Source organism: Sarcophilus harrisii, chromosome 6 (assembly GCF_902635505.1).
Source record: "Sarcophilus harrisii chromosome 6, mSarHar1.11, whole genome shotgun sequence".
Lineage (NCBI taxonomy): Eukaryota > Metazoa > Chordata > Mammalia > Dasyuromorphia > Dasyuridae > Sarcophilus > Sarcophilus harrisii.
Window position 1 is genome coordinate 218,605,595 of NC_045431.1, and position 17,182 is coordinate 218,622,776.

Sequence of the window (17,182 nt, forward strand, 5' to 3'; positions counted from 1 at the left end):
GAAGTGGAAACCAATGCTGTCAGACTCTCTTAATAATAAACAGATTTAGGGTGCTGAGAAAAGGGTAGCTTTAAGTCTAGGAGGTGGGGTGTCTGCCCCTACTCCATCCTAGGGCCATTCCTCTGAATGATTAGGGTGTATTCCACTTGGAAAGATTTGAAATCAGGGGCTATCCTCATCCCTGTGCCAAGGAAACAGGAGGCTCTCCCTGTGGAGACTTTGTTTTTCAGATGGGAACTTGATACTCAGTATTTCTCACTCTGGGAGTTAACATGAAAAAGTTTTCAAAATGCAGTAACTCTTAACTTTTTTATGTCATGGTTCCCTTTGGCAGCCTGGCAAACCTTATAGATCCCTTCTTCTTTATCCTTATGGATCCCTAATTCTTTCAGAAAAGTTGACTGAAGATGTTTCCTACCCTGAGTCTCACACTTATCCCCCCCCATATGTGTCTCTCTTCAAACTTGTGTTTAATGTAAATTTTGAGACTCATTGCTTGAGAAAGAAGATGGGGGAAGACTGGGAAAACAAAGAGGGATTTTTAATTTCAACCAAGAATTTCCTCGAAGTGAAAATGCTACTCCACTTTTCGAGCATTTACTAACCAGGTAAATGTAACTAATAATGATGATAGTGGTAATGTTTAAGCAGCACAATTAGAATTGTTTTCAGCTGTAACTAGTGTAGGGGACAGAGTGCAGAACCTAGAATCAAGAAGATTCATCCTGAGTTCAAAAGTGATTTCAAACACTTACTAACTATGTGACCTGGCCCAGTCACTTACCCCTGTTTGCCTCAGTTGCCTCACCTGTAAAATGAGCTGGAAAAGAAAATGGCAAATCCCACCCCCAGTATCTTTGGAGTACACGGAGGATGGGATGTTGTTGTTCAGTCATTTCAGTTATGTCTAACTCTTTGCAATCCTACTTGAGGTTTTCTTAGTAAAGATACTGGGGTGGTTTGCCATTTCCTTCTCTGGTTCACTTTACAGGTAAGGAAATTGAGGCAAACCAGATTAAGTGAACTGCTGAAGGTCATACAGTAAGTGTCTGAAGTCAGATTTGAACTCAGGAAGATAAATCTTCCCAATACCAGGCTTCCACTTTATTTACAATACCACCTAGCTGCCCAGTTATTAGTATACTCTCCCTATTGAGGTTATTTTGCAAATTTTTTTTTGAGGGAAGGGTCTAGATTTGGTCTATTGACTTCACTCTGCACTTATATTCCTCTATAGAAAAACAAGACCTTTGATTGCAAGGCTTTTAAATTGGCTTTGTCCTTGTATTCCCAGGAACTAACACTCTGTCCCTTACCTATGACACCCATTAAGAATTTGATGTTTGTTGAATTGAATTAGGAGCAAGCTTTTTTAAAAATAATAATAATAATAATAAGCCTTGATTTTATGTTTCTATAATTTAAGACTTCTTTGAGTCTCAGTTTCTTCAAATGTCAAATAATAGAATGGGACTCCATGAGCCTAAAAGTCCAGATATTCACTGGACTTTGCCAACTTCCAAACGGTAACAACAAGAAGTCTGAGTCATTCGCTGGGAGGCTAAGATGGATGATTTAAGGACATTTCAATTGCATTCAAGTAGTTGAGCTCTAGGATTAGTCCTAAGGAGAAAGAAAGTCTCCTTTTTGAGGAGAGGGGTCTTTCATAAGAGAAGGAAGTCTGCTAAGCAGTATTCACCAAAGGATTCTGGGAGGGGGAAGCAGCTCAATAGAAAACAGTCCTTTCTATAAGAACTTTTCTTATTCCCTGGCCCCAGAGCATCCCAGCTGGTGAGGCCGGCCCTTCGGAGAAATAGTAGCTACAAAGGGGGAGGAGGGAGAAAGGAATATCTTAGCAGCTGTCTGGACCACTGATCCCTGAGAGTTGCCTTGAACAGTCAAGTCTCTGGTTGTGAGCTTTGGACAGTAGCGTGACACGCTCCCTCCAACACGCAAGCAGACAGCCTCGGGACACAGGCTGGCCTTGAGGGGATTTGGGGGAGAGGGATTGGTATCCTCCCTTCCTTCGGCTGAGGGCTCCTTAGCCAAGGCTTCCGCCCCCGGGCCTGGAAGCGGTCCAACTCAAACCCCAGGCACCTCCTAGATCACTTTAATTAAAAGGGATCTGGCTCTGAGCAGGAAAGAGGAGGTGACCTCCCTCCCCCGGGGTCCCAAGGGCTGGGAGGAGGGGAGGGAAGGGTGTGTGTGTTAGTGGGTCGCAGCCACACTTCCCAGAGGCTCGCCAGATTCCTCCAGCTCCCCCGAGCCCGATTTCCTGTTCCAATCCCTTCTCCTTCCCTGGAGTCCCCAGAGGCGCCCGGCTGTCCCCCCTCCCGCCTCCTCCCTGGAGCTAGCTCCCACTCCCCCACCGGGGCTTTCGGCATCTCGCGCCTTCGAAGATGGCAAAGGGATGCTCTGGGTGTGCCAGGAGGGGTGGGATTAGGTGGGGCGAGCGAACAAAGGCCAGGGTCCACGCCCAAGGCCCGAGCGGGGCCCGAGAGAGGCTGTCGAAAGTGTGACCCTGGGCCCGGGCCGGGGGTCTCCGGCCTGAGCTGGGCACGGGGGTAAGGGTGCTGCGGCCGGGGCCCACCCCGCTCCCGGGCAGCTGGCAAACTCCTGCCTCTGCCGTGCCCTCCGCGACCCTCACTACGCAGACACTCCCGAGCCCGATATGGACCGCGGGGATAGGGAAGCCCAGCTTTGCTCCGGTTGCCTTCTGGATATCCCAGAAGCCAACGGAGCCGAGGGCGCTCTCCGAGCCGCGGGAGTAGTAAAGGCCAACGCCAGCTGCACCGAGCCTGGGGATCTAGTGGGAGCGGACCAGCCGGCCGGGCGATCGATTCTCCCCGCTGAGAGCTAACTCCGGCGCGCTGACCCGCACGGGCTTTTGGACCCACGAAGTGGAATAGATGGCAAACCCGAGATCGGGCCGTGTTTTAAGCCAGGGCAAGAAACAGGGGATCCCTCGTGGCCTTCGCAAAGAAAAGCCTCGATTGCCTAGAGAGCTAGGATTCGGGCGGACCTCAGGTGCAATCACCCGGAGCCCCTCCTCCCCACCTGAGGTACCAGAGGACCAGTCTCTGTCATTGTCCCCCCCACCCCCACTCAATCTCTCCTGACAGGCCTTTTTCCTTCCTTCATTACCTCACTACCTCCTTCCCTTTGACGTCAGCTCTGCCCTCCTCCCGCCACCCGCGCAAAAGGGAGAGGAGTTGGGTGGGGGTGGGGGATAATGGGAAGTATCAGGATCCCCCCCCCCCCAGCCGGGGGAGGGGGACGATGAGGTAATGAGAGGCCAATGGAAAGCCGGAAAACACTACGAGGCCGCTTCCCCTCTTCCTCCCAGCTTCCCCCACCCCTATCCCATCCCCATTCCCACCTCCTCCCCTCCAGTCCCTGGCTGCGCCCGCTGTCTGCGCCCGAGTTACTAAGCAACCCTATCGGAGTCGCGGGCCTGAAGCCAAGTTCACCAAAAGTTGAAGAATAAATTTTGGGGAGGGGAGGTGGGGGGAGGGAGGTACAGAGGAGGGAAGGAAAGCTTCTCTCCAAGCTCCCGAGAGCAGGACAAAGGGCCCAAGCTGGGGCTGCCTCCCTGCCACGGCGGCGGCTACGAGGCAGACACCGCCAGCGGCCCGCGAGCTGCTCCGGCCCCCGGCCCGGTCTGGACCGCTCTCCGGGCCGTGACCCTCCCAGGCGGCCCTTGGCGAGAGCGCGCAGCTGCGGCCCAAGACGCGCCTCGCCCAGAGGGCCGGATCGCCAAAGGGCTTCCGAGGTTCCCAAAGGGAAAGGAAGAGGCAGCCTCCCAGAAAGGTTAGAGCTTCCATCAGTTAGAGCTGGATGGAACCTTGGAAATCTAATCCAGCCTCGGGAAACTGAGGCCCAGAGAAACTGCGAATTCAAAGAATCCACCCCTTTCCACTACACCCCGGGTCTCCTTAGAATCCTGCGGGAGTCACGCTCGAATGCAAGCAACTCTCAGACCTCTGGGCTTTACTATCTCTTTGCTGGACAAGTCCCTGCAACTCAGTTTCCCCATTTGTCATGTGGGAATAATAATAATGCACTATCTTGTGTCCTGGACCCCTCGATCAGTCTGGGGAACCCTATGAACCCCCCTCTCAGAATAATTTTTTTTTGCGATTACATGTAAAGATAGTTTTCAAAAATATATATAAAATCAATGTATGACAAAAGAAATTAATATTTTGGTGAGAGGGGAGGAAAAGGAGGAAGAAAAATTGGGGGCTCAAAAATCTTAAAAAGATGAAATGTTGAAAACTATCTTTACATGTAATCGCAAAAAAATTTAAAATTATTAAGTAAAAAGAAAGTAATGATATCGAAATAATTTTTTTTCTAACTTCACAGACCTCCTGGCTCTGTGGATTCCTGATTAAAAATGCCAGCTTTATAGAAAATAATCTATTACTAAGATAAGACACAACTCTGGCTCTTCATCTCCCTCAATCAAATTCGTAATTAGTGACTGTTTATATTGAAAACCTGTTGCCTTTTCTCAGCATACCTGATTAAAAAATAACAAGCTTACATTCATATCAAGCATTTTCCATATATTAGGTACTTGGAGACTCATAACAACCTGAGAGGGAGGTATGTAGTTATTATTAGACCTATTTTACTATGAGGAAAGGATGTCTCCGAGGTTAAGATGGGTCACACAAAATCAGATATCAAATCAGGCAGGTTTTGCTAACTCCATATCAAAAACTCTATTCACTGCACAATACCGTCTCCCTATTACTGCCATCATTATTGTCATCATTGTTATTATGAATGTGGGAATGGGGGAGAGACCAGACCTGTGACGTCCCTGATATTGGGAACTGCCAGAGAGGGAACTTTCTCTATTTTGCCCATCAGCAATTTCTCTGCTACCCATAGTCTGAGACAGTTGACTAGAGGCAGTGAAGGGATTAATTGATTTGCCCAGGGTCACATGACCTGTATGAGAAAGAACTGGAACCCAGGTCTTCCTAACTATAGGGATGCTCCCATACTATCAACATCATCACCATCACTATCACCACCATCATCATGATCGTCTCATCTTCTTTGTTATCCTTATCATGTTCTCATAGACTGAATAAAACAGTGGTTATTGTTATTGTGATTAATGTTTAGACTGACTTTGACATATTTATTGTCCTTGTTAATAAGTAGAACCCTCCAAAGTGCGAATGCCAAGACAAAAGTAGAGATCCTGAATTTAGGAGTAAGGAGCAAAGTGAGCTTTCCTTGACCAGAGCCTGACCAAGCTCCTTTCTATCTGGGAGTTTCAAGGATGTGGTTAAGGCAAATCTCGATAGGCTGAATCTTCCTCCGGGTACCTCCTCCCCTCTTCCCTCCTTTCTCTGGGGGTCTGGACTGAGGAAGACAATGAACTGTCCTTAAGCTTCCAGCATGTCCCGCAAGAAACTGCCACTCCGTTGCTATTTACAGACAGGCGCCGAGTTGGATCCCAGGACCCGGGACAGCGCGCAGGTCCCTCTTTCGCGGAAGGATACGGCTTCTAAGACAAGATGGGGACAGGATTGGGAGGGTGAGAAGAAGAGGAGAATTTTTACCTGTTGTAGGGAGTCCGGAGCAGCAGGGCCTGGCTGCCGGTGCAGCTGTCGGTGGGAGTGTGACATCCATAGACGGGGGGAGGCACGGAATATTGCTGCTCGCCTGTAGAAAGGGAGAGGTGGGAGAGAGTACACAGTCACGATTTTTTGTGGGGTGGGCAGAATCCGAACAAGGCCTTACCTCTCCTCTAGGCAAGGCTTGGAAATTGTCTTGGTTCCCCCGGGTTAGAACATTGCTCTCCTCCCTTCCCATTCCCCATACCCCTTTCAGCACTGTATTCCCGACCACTGGAGGCTTCAAATCTCTGTACGTCATGATTTAATACAAAAGAAGCACCTGCCTGTTGTGGATTAGAGAATGGGGCGGTGGGACGGGAGGGGAACAACCCTGGCATTTAAATTATTTATTCTTTTAAATGTACTTCAAAATATCCTTCCCAAATTAGTATTTTGTCAAGTGGATATTCCTCCCCACCAGCATATTTGAGCCATTCCATGCCTTAATAGAAGGTTCTTCATAACTTTGTTGGTTTGGAGTTTGGAAAGGGAGTGGAACCAGTCATTTCTTAATTTTAGGGAACTCCTGGTTTGAAAATTGCCTTCACCAAAGGGGTCACTTAATGCGTTTAAGGTTTTAATGTATTCCCCGGAAGACTGAGAGCTTAAATGAATTGCCCATGGTCAGTGTCGGAGATAGTACTGAACCCAAATCAATCTGACTCTAAAGCTAAAAGCTCCATCCAGCTCTCCTTGCTGTGGCTTTCCCCTCTTCCTTCCCCCCAAGAAAAATACCTGAAGCTTCTCCAAATTTAACTAGGCTGGTGCAAACCCGTTCTTTTAGCTTTTATAAACAAGCGATTTTCAAAGGCAGACCTTGACTGTGACTTTCTAGCACCCCACCTATCTTGATCTATGGCTGGTCCTGGCTCTGGGGGTACAGGAGGTGAATCAAAATCATCTTTTGCTTTCCTCTCCAATCCATGGAGCTGAAAGGAGGCACCCAGTCGTCAGGAAAAGGGACCCCATGGCCTCTTTCTGCAGTCCTCACATTACCCTTCTTTAAGTCACGATGACCTGCACCCAAACTGGGTTGAGTGATGGCAAGACCATATTTTTTTCTCTTCATTCTTACCTAAAGAGCCTTGCTGACCAATAGGATCCTCGTGTTTGAAGGAGTGATTGGGAAACTGCGCTGCATGGTGCGAGGGCGTGTGTCCATAGCTGGGTGTTCCGTCAAAAGTGACAGTGCTGTATCCTGGGAGCAGCAAGGAGAAGCACAGGGATCAGTGGGGCCAGCTTCCCTTGGAAGGTAACATTCTAGGGCTAGAGACTCTCGGGATTCCCCCTCTCCAGCCAGTGGTGGTGGATGAGGATATGCCCTCTGTACACCCCCCACATTGGGTAAAACAAGTTTAAAACCATCCATTTTACCCTATTACCATCTATTAAGTAGCATGGGGTGAGGGGTTGAAAAGTGGGAGAGCAGAGGAAAGAAAGAGAAGGGAAGAGGGAAAGGTGGAGAGGAGGGAGGGAGGGAAGAAGAAGGGATATGGCTAGTCCTCCTCCCCCATTCAAAAAGCTGCTCCTCAACTTTTTCCTAACTGATTGACATCCAGGTCTACAGGATTAAAACGAAACACAACTTCCCCCATGGGAAAGTTGCTCTCCTCCCCAGAATCAAACAGCCAGGCTCCTGGGACCAAGCAGATTCAGAAAGTGAAATGAATTCGCTCTGGTGACCCCTTAGTGACATCAAACCGCAAATCTGCAGCTGGGCACCAACTTTCATTAATGATTTGGAGCCAGTTAAACAAGCCCGAAATTTTTTTTAATGTAATTACCGAGTAAATGTTATCAGTCGGCTGCTCCTCGGTTCATCACAGTTTACACCCGGATCCCCCAAGTTAGCAGCTGTGGAAGGGGTGTTTTGGCTTCGGGCCCTCCTCGGTGAGCCTGCCTCTGATTTGGACCACCTTTCCCTTCGTTCCCAGCCCAGGAGACTAGAACACCAACTTTGCTCCCATCATCTTCTCCAGGTGTTTTGTATGAGATCCTGAGCCAATCAAATGATCTCCTGACCTTGGAGTTCCCATGGATTAAATGGGGAGAATAATACTCATCTCTACACCCTCACACACACAGAGTAGTTGTGAGATAAAATTTTACACAGATTCAGCTCTTGATGAAAGAAAGGCCACCTTACTGAACTGGTTTGGATTTGCTTACTCCCTAGATATTATGTGCCATGGAGAAATGAACGCTTTTATTGCATGGATTTATAAACTTTGAGCTGAAAAGAAAGGACCTTAGAAGCCACCTAATCCAATTTCCTCATTTTAGAAATAAGAAAACTGAGTCCCAGAAAGGGTAAATGTCTTGCTCAAAGGCCTAAGTCACCTAACTCCAAATCTGGCATCCTCTGCTGTCCTGTGCCATTTCTATTTTTACTACTTGTTTTTTCCACCTAAAAACCAAGAGCAATTTTTGCTTGTCCTCTTCCTCCCTGTTGGGAGGTAGGAACTGCAGAAAGAGGTTTGGATTGTTGGTGGGAATTGGAGTGTGTGTGTGTGTGTGTGTGTGTGTGTGTTGGCATTGTGGGCACAGTGAGTGGGAGAATATATGAGACAATAGGAGAATCCACCCCGAGTTCCTGGATCTGGAAGGGGTGTGGATAAGGGAGGGAGAGAAGGCATTCTTCCAAGGTTGTTGGAACTCAGGGCTCTGTTTCATCCCACCTCTATCCCCTCCCCCTGTGTGTGTTTCTTGCTTTGTATATATCTGGGTCTAAGGAAAGTGGGGGACACTGATAGATGGGGAGGGAGAAAGATCAAGGAGTGATTACTACAAAGGATGGAGATTTGTGATGGGGAATTTTTCACTGCAAATATAAGCAACAAGGTGCAAATGGGTATAAATGCAAGTTCTGTTACAACTGAATTATGAACTTCGGAGGACACTTCTATGGACCCCGGTTTTTCCATCTGTAAAGTGAGGAGACTGGAGGACTTAATCTCGAAGATCCTTTTCAACTCCCAAATCCTCTCATCCCTGAAAACCAGTACAGTGTCTTTTATGGGGGCAGAGAACGGATTTAACCAGGGTACCAAAGAAATTCAGTGAGTCCCGAATAAATCTAATTTTCATTTCTGTAGCCATTTACAAAGCTTTTTCCTTATGATAGTGTGAGGTAGGGAGCGAGAGGGGGGAAATGTCCTAGCTAAAGCCCATAGCTGGTAATTCAAAGCAAGGGAATCTCCGGCTCTTAACTTCACGTCTAGGAATCTTCCCTCCACCTCTCAAAAAAAAAAAAAAAGAAAAGCAACAAACTAGCACATTTAACTTACCTGGAAGACCCTTTGGTGTCTCCCTAGACCCACTTTCTGAGCTCCTGCACCGACCCTAGCGAGGCACCCCACAGGACATTTTTCAGAGATTCAAGGTCTCCCTGAAACTATAACACTCTACCCTGGAAGCCCCAGCTAGCCTCCTGGGACAGCTAGATTTTTACTTGACCCACAGGGCTGAGAACTGAGTCCCCCCACTTTAGCAAGCAGGTGTGTGCAGCAGAGAACCCCAGGGCTCTGCCTCAAATATCCAAATCACAGTTGTAATGTTCAAGGTGCTCAAAGGACTGGATTAGATGGTCAGCAACGAGGTCTATATGGTAGGCTACTACAATACTAGGAGATGAACAGGGACCCAGAACCAGTCCCTACATGGGTCCTCAATAAACCATCTCGATGACCTTAAGCAAATAATTTGTGCTTTCTGAATCTCCATGTCCTTATCTATAAAATGGAGTAGCTAGATATGCTAAATGAATACTCTAATCCAAATGAGATAAATCAAAGTGCTTTGCAAAGGTGTCCAGTGATTAGGATTAGGATTTTTGTCCCAATCATTGCTTATTTTGTCACAGTGACCTGGCCAGTTAAAGACACAAATCACAATTTCCAAACAAAATTTGGCCATCATCATCCAGGGATTTTAGGAAAGAGGAGAGTTTTGAAATATTCTTATTTTGCATTCCGCCCCCCCCCCCTTTTTTTAAGAACTGAGAACAAGATGGTCTTCTCGTTGCACCCTATGACCATTCCCTCATCCCTGAACTCCAGACATTTTACCCAATAGCTCATGTATTCTGGACAGATCCCCGACATGTATCATCCAGCTTGCCTTCCAGCCCCTGCTGAGACTGTATAGAATTAGCTCCTGCACCTCAACGTGGAGCATCCTTCCCTGTCTGCGCTTCTCATTCTCCCCATGGCATCACCTATTTATGGAGGTTGTGCCCAGAGGCCTGCGGTCCTGAAGGGGACCAAAAGCCTGGAGGACCCCCAGGAAAAAGTTTCTTTCACTGATTCCTTCAGCCTTCCAAAGCATCATATGAGCCTTCAGTCATCGATCTGAATCAGAAGATTCTGGTAGTGTCCATCCCCATCATCTCAACCATCAGCACCCCATTATCCTAAGTGTCCCCCTGCCTGTCTCAGAGCCCCCCTCCCCTAAAAAGATAAGGGAGATTCTGTTTTGAAGATGTCTGGAGCTAAGGAGGTTTGTTGAAATTCAGAGCTTATCAGAAATGGAGCTGATTAAACCTCGTAGCCCTTCTGCTTGCTGCAATCTTTCAGCTTGAGGTGGGGGAGAACTGAATAACAGCTGGAAGGGAACTGGAGGTTGCTTTGCAGGGAATGGGCAAAGCTTCTGTTTTCCAGCTCTTGGCGAGAGAGGGAGGCACTGGCGGGCCAAGGTAACGTCTTTCCCACGGTCAGCCTGGGCCTCCAAGCTGAGAGCAGCCTTGACTGCCTTTGTGAGAAGTGGATTTTAACTCACCTCCCCTCCTACTGCTGAAAGGGAGGTCAGCCCTGGTCTTAAGGATCCCCTCTTCAAGGGAGCCTAGAGCTTAAAGGGGAAATGGGATTGTCATTGTGGAAGGCAGGGGGAAGGGGGAGAGCAAGGAGCTAGCTAGTGCCAATAACCAGATGACCCAGAAGAAAATCGGTAAAAGGGGTTTCTATTTGGATAATGCTTAGTACTCTAATAAACATGTTCTTCACAACCTTCTGAGGTCAGTGAGGAAACTAGCCATATACCTAGAGGAAGACTTCATCTCCTGGGACCTCAGCTTCCTCTGTGAAATGAAGGTGTTGAACAAGATAAAAGCTAAGTTCCCTTGAAATTCTACGATGCTACAATTCATACTTTAATAGTTTTAAAGATGAGGAAACTGAGGTACAAAACTTATAAAGCTAGCAAGTGGTAGATGTGGTCCTGGAATCTAACTGATATTTCACACTCCAAAGCTACTTCCTCTCTACCCTAGCCAGCTCTCCAGAAGGGAAAAAAAAGCATCCTTCTCCATGGAAGGCTTGAAGTTTTGTGAAATAAAAAAATAAGGGAAAAGGCAACACAAATCTTTTTCCTGCAACCCTGCAACCGGATGGTACACAGACCTGTTTTTGTGGCCTTGGGGAAGGGCAGGGAACTTTGGGTGTTCTCTCAACAATCGAGCAGAAATGAGTTGCTCCTAGACTTCCACAAAAGTTCTTCCTTCCCTCGGAAGCCTTTACCCTACCCCTCTACCCTCAGGGGAATGGGTTCTGACATCCTGGGGTAGTGTCCCAGATGCAAGAGCTTCTTCTGAAGGGAGCTCAGTCAGCTCTGAATTGGATCTCTCAGCATGGGAAGGAAAGCACAAATTTCCGCAGAGATTTGGGCCCTTCTCACTTCTCTTGGGATAAAAAAGCAAGGCAGAAGGCCGCTCTGGTAGGGGACTCCATGCCCTAGAGAAAAAGAACAATTTCCCTTCTCCTTCCCCACTGGACTCAAGCACCCAATCATTTGAATCTGGGACGCAGGGCCAGGACACTGACCCATTTTGTTCATCTAAGTACAAAAAGGTTTTCGTACACTCGTCTGAAGAGTGGACTAGGCCTTCTGCGATCCCAGCTCTTTCTCCTAGACAGTGGCAAGGCTTCAAGTGGCCCAGAAAAAAGCTAGGAGATCCGAGAAGGCCCAGTTATCTTGTCCTAGGTTTCTCAAGGGATATTACAAGGTATATTATCTGTCAAGAGGACAGATATCCAATATTCTCCATTGCCAGGTGCCTAAGGAGATACCAGATCCTGAAATCTGTCTCTCCTCTTCCACCCAGATCTTCAATCTCCAACCCCAGTTTCTAATCTATTACCTGAAATAAAGCTGAAATGGCCTCTGTCTCTGTTAGGGAGGGAAGGGAAGGGGGCTGTGGTTCACCCTGGTGTAAAATGTCTATTTAGGGATTTAATTAGACTTATAAAATAATGGCTAGGATGGAGTCCCTCCAAAAGATTTTTCTCTTACTTCCTTCTTTTCTTCTTTTCTTCCTTCCCCTCTCTTTCTCTCTCTGTCTCTCTTCTTTTTTACTCTCTTCTCCTTTCTCTCTCTCTCTCTCTCTCTCTCTCTCTCTCTCTCTCTCTCTCTCTTTTTCCCTCTCTCCCCCATTATACAAGAAAATAAAACTCTTGCCAGTTTTTCGCTGGTCTCCTAGTTTATGAAAAATACTTAGTCCACAGCAACAGACTGGCTAAAACTCTCAGGTAATCAAAGAAGGTGTCTGCCTTTGGCCTCCTGACCCCATACACCTGGACTTCTGGGCCCTTCCTGAATTATGTAGGACATAGGGATTAAGTCGATGAATTAGAACTGTGCCAGATTAAGGGTTCTTTCAATTATATGAAACAGTAAATGCCTATCCCTACTAAACTCCTGAATGAAGTCTCAACCCTGAGCAATCATAGGATTCACATCTGGAAGGATTTCAACCATTAAAGATCATCCAGTAAAGGGACTCAATCTTTTTTTTGTCCTGGACCTCTTTGGCAGTCTGAGGAAACCTTTAAAACCCTTCTCAGAATTACACTGATAAATGTATAAAATAAAATACATCACAAAGAAAGCCAGTTTTATTGAAATAATTATCAAAATGTTTCTTAAAACAAGTTTGTGGCTTTAAGTTAAGAAGCCCTGATTTTAAAAATCTGAGGCACTAAGGTGAACTGTTTTATACAAAGATACACAGCTAATAAACAAGTGGAGCTTGTAAAAACTCCAACTGGGAGTTTTTACTCTAAGTGTAGTATTCTTTCCATTCTTCTCCAACCTGATGTGGGCAAAGGCCCTGACTTGACTTGGTAAGGAGGACAAAGAATGGACTTCTAGACTAGGAAGGTTTCCCATCTCTTCTGGCCTTCCCCATGAAAAGAGGGCCACTTTTAGATTGTCCACAGCTCCCAGGACCCCTAGATCTCTATCCGTATGGCCACTTCGAGGGAACAAGTCAGGGATAAGGAAGGAAGGAATAAGCAACTTCTGTGCTCAGACGCTGAATCAAGTTTCAGTTTCTCCGAAGGCCTGAATAGTGGGGGGGCGGGGGGTTCGGGGAGTGCAGAATTCCCCCACTTATGGGTCATGGAGGCTTCAGAGCAGAAACTAAAAATCAGCACCCTGGTAAGTGAGTCGAGGTAGTTTGGAATAGGACACTGAATTTAGTTAGTCCTTAAAATCCGCCACAGAATATATTCCCACCAATTCAGTAATTCTAGAAATAACGAAATCCCCAAATCAGGTGGGATTTCCGAGACTGGAAAGACAGACTCACACAACTTCTTTAGTACAGAATCCCCCAGGACAACAATCCAACCCGGTCACTTTTCCCTTTTGGATTACCGTGACGTTTGCGAACGAATCATTCTCAAATGGAGGTGACCGAGGGTTCTATCTTTACCTCGAAGTACCTAAATTCGTCCCTCTATTAACAAAAAAGGCGCAGACCCACGAAATCAGCCTCAGGTTCCCTTTTCTGTCTTCTTCCCTCCCACAAGCAGTTTTCCATAACATCGTGAAGCATCCTTCCTTTGAATTATATTTGGGGAATAAATATTTCCTTCCAACGAGGCCTTAAGAAATCACTTAACCCTTCTGGCCTTAGTTTCCTATTCTGTAAAATGAAAAAGTGGGACCAAGAGAGCCTCTAAGTTCCTTTCCAGCTCTGAAATTCAGTTCCCTTCCAAAGGTTGGAGGGCTTAAATGAGTTCTGGGTCTGCTGCACCGCCGGCTGTTTTCAGAGTTCGGGTAAAACTTTTAGAGCCTTTTCTATTGGGTGCAACCCCGTTATAACATGGTTTTTAATCACACAGATTTGAATAATATTGTCAAGTCCGAACTTGACTACTTTTTATATTAAGGATACCCAGGAACCTTTCATCTGTCTCCTTCATCCCTCAAAATCGGTGCTTAGAAACGGATAGTCATTAGAAAAGGGAAGTACCCCGAAACGGTCAAAATAAAGACCGAGAGAAATCCGCAATCAACAAGCGGGTTCACATTTCAGCCCGAGCCGCCAAACTGGCTGCGAAGGCAGCACTTGGGTTCTCCGGACCCTTGTCTGAGATCGGAATAGAAGACACTGAGAGGGAAACTCTGATTTGGGGCTCGATGGTGGAAAATTAAATCTCTTAAACTACTAACGGATATCTTTGCCTACTGGACACCTTTCCCGGCCCAGCACCAACCCTTCCCTCTTACCCCCTCGTTTCTCCCCAGCTTTATAGGATGCCTCATTAGCCCAGAAGTTGGTCCCTCCCGGCTCCTGCGAACACTTTAGAAATATCCCCCGATCGGGCCTGGACCAGGGGAAAGAAAGCGAGCGGGAGGAAATCTTTTTACAGGCCCCGGGCTCCCTGTCCCAGGCTTTTTTAGGTATGAAAGCCCTTGGCCCAAGGACTTCAGCCTTTCCTTTCCATGAAGACGGTGAGTGAGGGCCAGGGGGGAATCTTGGGGGACAACGCCGCTGTCCCCCACCTTCCCGATCCCCAGGGATCTTCCCATTTCAGATAAGGCCCATCAAATTCAGGAAGCGAGCGGCAATTGTCAGGGCTGCCCGGGTTCGGGAATGGGGTGGCGCTGCCCTCTCCCGAGACGCAGTCCCTGGTGCTTACCCTGGTTCCGGATAGTCGGCTGGCTCTCTAGGCAGCTGGGCAGGTAGGGAGCGTTGGGAAACATCCTGGCCTGGCCCGAGGGCGGTTGGCTGGGCGGAGGCGGACCGAAGGGGCCATAGCGACAGGCTCCCGCCGTACCGGTGAATTGGCCAGAAAAGTGGACCGTGAAGGCGCTCAGGCATTGCTCCTCGTGGGGTTCGGCGCCGCCCCAGCTCGGCTCCTGCTTGATGAAGGAGTGTGGCGGCGGAGGCGGCGGCGGGGCAGGCGGGGGCGCGGGGGCGCTCAAGGAGCCGTAGGCAGAGGCGCCCGGGGGCGCAAAGTCCAGCACCGGGGCCCACTGCGCTGCGCCGCTCACAGGCAAGGCGCAGCCGCCGCCGCCGCCCAGAGAGGGCACCGCGGGCAGCAGCGCGTTCAGATCCCGCACGTCGGAGCCCATGGACTGCTCCCCGCTGGCCGACCCCCGGCTCCGCCGCCCCTGAAGGCGCTCGCTTCCCTGCCCCACTGAAGCGAACTTGCTCCAGGTGCCACCCGGGCCCCTCGCTCCTGCTTGCTCGGGCTGCTGCAGGCACCAAGGCCCAGGGCGAAGCGCTCGGGGAGACGCCGGCTCGGGGGCACACGTGGAAGCCGGCTCCGGCGGCAGTAGGAAGTCCAGGGTCGCGGCGGGAAGGAGGCGGAGGCACCAACAGCGGGGCCCCAGCTCATGAGCTGCAGTCCGGGGTGGATGAGTTGGGTAGGTGGGTGGGTGGGTAGATGAGTGGGAGAGTGGGAGGACAGTGAGGAGGAAAGGAGGGAGCCGATTGTCCTGCTGGAGAGAGCCCCTTGGGTGTGGACTCTGCCTTGAACTCCTTACCCCGGCCGCCTGGCTGCCCCCGGCTTCCCAAAGCTCAAATAAGAGGGGCTGGCGGCGGGGGAGGAGGAGGAGCTAGGACATCCAGCTGCTCCATTCACACCGCAGCCCAGGTCCCACCAGGCAGCAGGCGCTGCTCCCCGGGGCAACCTGAGCGTGGGGAGGGGAGGAGAGAGAGCTAGCCGGGGGCGGGGTGGGGTGGACTTGGGGGAGGATCTCAAACAGAGAAGGCCTCCGCCCCCCGCCCCCAACCCCACACACCTCTCGAGGTCAACTGTCCCATGGGACGACTCCCCTGCCTCCCCGCCCCCAAGCTTGCGCTCCCCCTCTAAGATTTTGCGGGTTTCGGGGTCTCCAGACAGAGGGGGGGGCACTCCAGGTAAGCCGTAAGTGTTTACGCAGAGACTGGACGAACCGGCGATGGAGAGGTTGTCAGGAAGGCCGTAGGCGGGGGAGGGGGGGTCACTTGGAGGGAGGCGGGACTTGGGGAAACTTCTCTGGTTTGGGAGGAGTGTGGAACGCTCTTGCACTTGCTCACGATTCTGGTACCTGCTACAGAGCCAAGAGAGGTGGAGGGGACACGTTAGTTTGGAGTTTACGGGCAGGAGGCACCTTCCGCGGGGGCGGATGAAGGTAGCCGTGGATTTCTATAGCGGCCAGAGCACTTCTGAGTTCTGGAGGGGGGGCGGAGGGATGTGCTGACTGAGCTCGGGCTGTGCGGGTGCGCGGAGGGATGGATTTTGCCTCCCCTAATCTGGCTTGGGGGACTGGCGAGTGGGGAGGAAGCTGATCCCGGGAAGTGAGCGAGCGCCCGGAATAACGAGAGTGTATCAGCATAATAAATGTGCTTTGTTTCGATGTTCCTTCTTCTGTGGAAGTGCCTTCCTTGAAAATCCGTGACAGTGGTACCATCACTTGGGAATATCCCACACACCAACTCGAGGGCACGACAAGGAAAACACACGTTCTCCATCCGGGATGTTGGGGTGGGATTGCTCTCGGTTCTATAGCCTTAGAACTCAGGAAACCCCCACATAGGTATCTGTCCCTATCTCTCGCGTCTATGAACGCCGCCTCCACCCCACCAATTACCGACGTCCTACTTTTTCTGGAGATCCCACACCCTCCAAATCCTCCTTCATTAATTCCAGTCTCAGGCCCGGGAGTTGTAGAACAAGAATGGGAGTCGAGGGGTGGCTTGAATGATATTAGTAGGAAGATCCCAAAGGATGTCCGAAGAGAATTCAACCCTGGAGATTCAATACCGCGAGCTCAGAGGCTCAACAGCGTTCTTAAGGCCTAAGAAACATATCGTGAGGGGATGGAAAAGTCAAAGTGTTCCTATTTTCAAGGGTTTAATTAAAGCAAAATTCTCCATCCACCCAACCCGTCCTGTGGAACCCTTCTCGATTTCTTGGAAAGAGTGCAGGCAGTCTGTGCCATAGTCTGGTTTAGGAAAACAGCCCTAAGCAGAGAGCCCGTGCCCCTTCTGTCCCTTGCTTTTTCTAAGATTATAACAAGAGTGTGTCATCTGGATCGTTGGGTGGGGAAATCGCGCAAAGCGCTTTGCCCGATGCCCCGTCCTCTTCTTGTAGGACGAGCAGCAACTACCTGTTTTTTTTTTTTTCTATCCCTCCCTCCCTTTTTTCTTTATTTTTTCGTTCTTCCCTCCTTCTCCTCCTTTCTTCTTCCTTCCTTCCTTCCTTCCTTCCTTCCTTCCTTTTTTCCTTCTTTCTTTCTTTCTTTCTTTCTTCTTTCTTCTTTTTTCTTCT

The 17,182-nt window shown here is 49.1% G+C and overlaps 1 protein-coding gene across 3 annotated transcripts in view; it reads right to left on the reverse strand.

The window, feature by feature from the left end:
• Positions 1–15,446, reverse strand: part of WT1 (WT1 transcription factor) — a 63,162-nt gene extending 47,716 nt beyond the window's left edge. For all 3 annotated transcript variants that reach the window (XM_031944142.1, XM_031944141.1, XM_031944139.1), the window contains exons 1-3: positions 14,564–15,446; positions 6,718–6,840; positions 5,586–5,688 (exon numbers count right to left, since the gene is read on the reverse strand). In XM_031944142.1, coding sequence (XP_031800002.1) covers positions 5,586–5,688; positions 6,718–6,840; positions 14,564–14,999 — 662 coding nt within the window. In that variant the 5' untranslated portion in view covers positions 15,000–15,446. The remainder of the gene's footprint in view (positions 1–5,585; positions 5,689–6,717; positions 6,841–14,563) is intronic.
• Between the last annotated feature and the right edge of the window lie 1,736 nt (positions 15,447–17,182).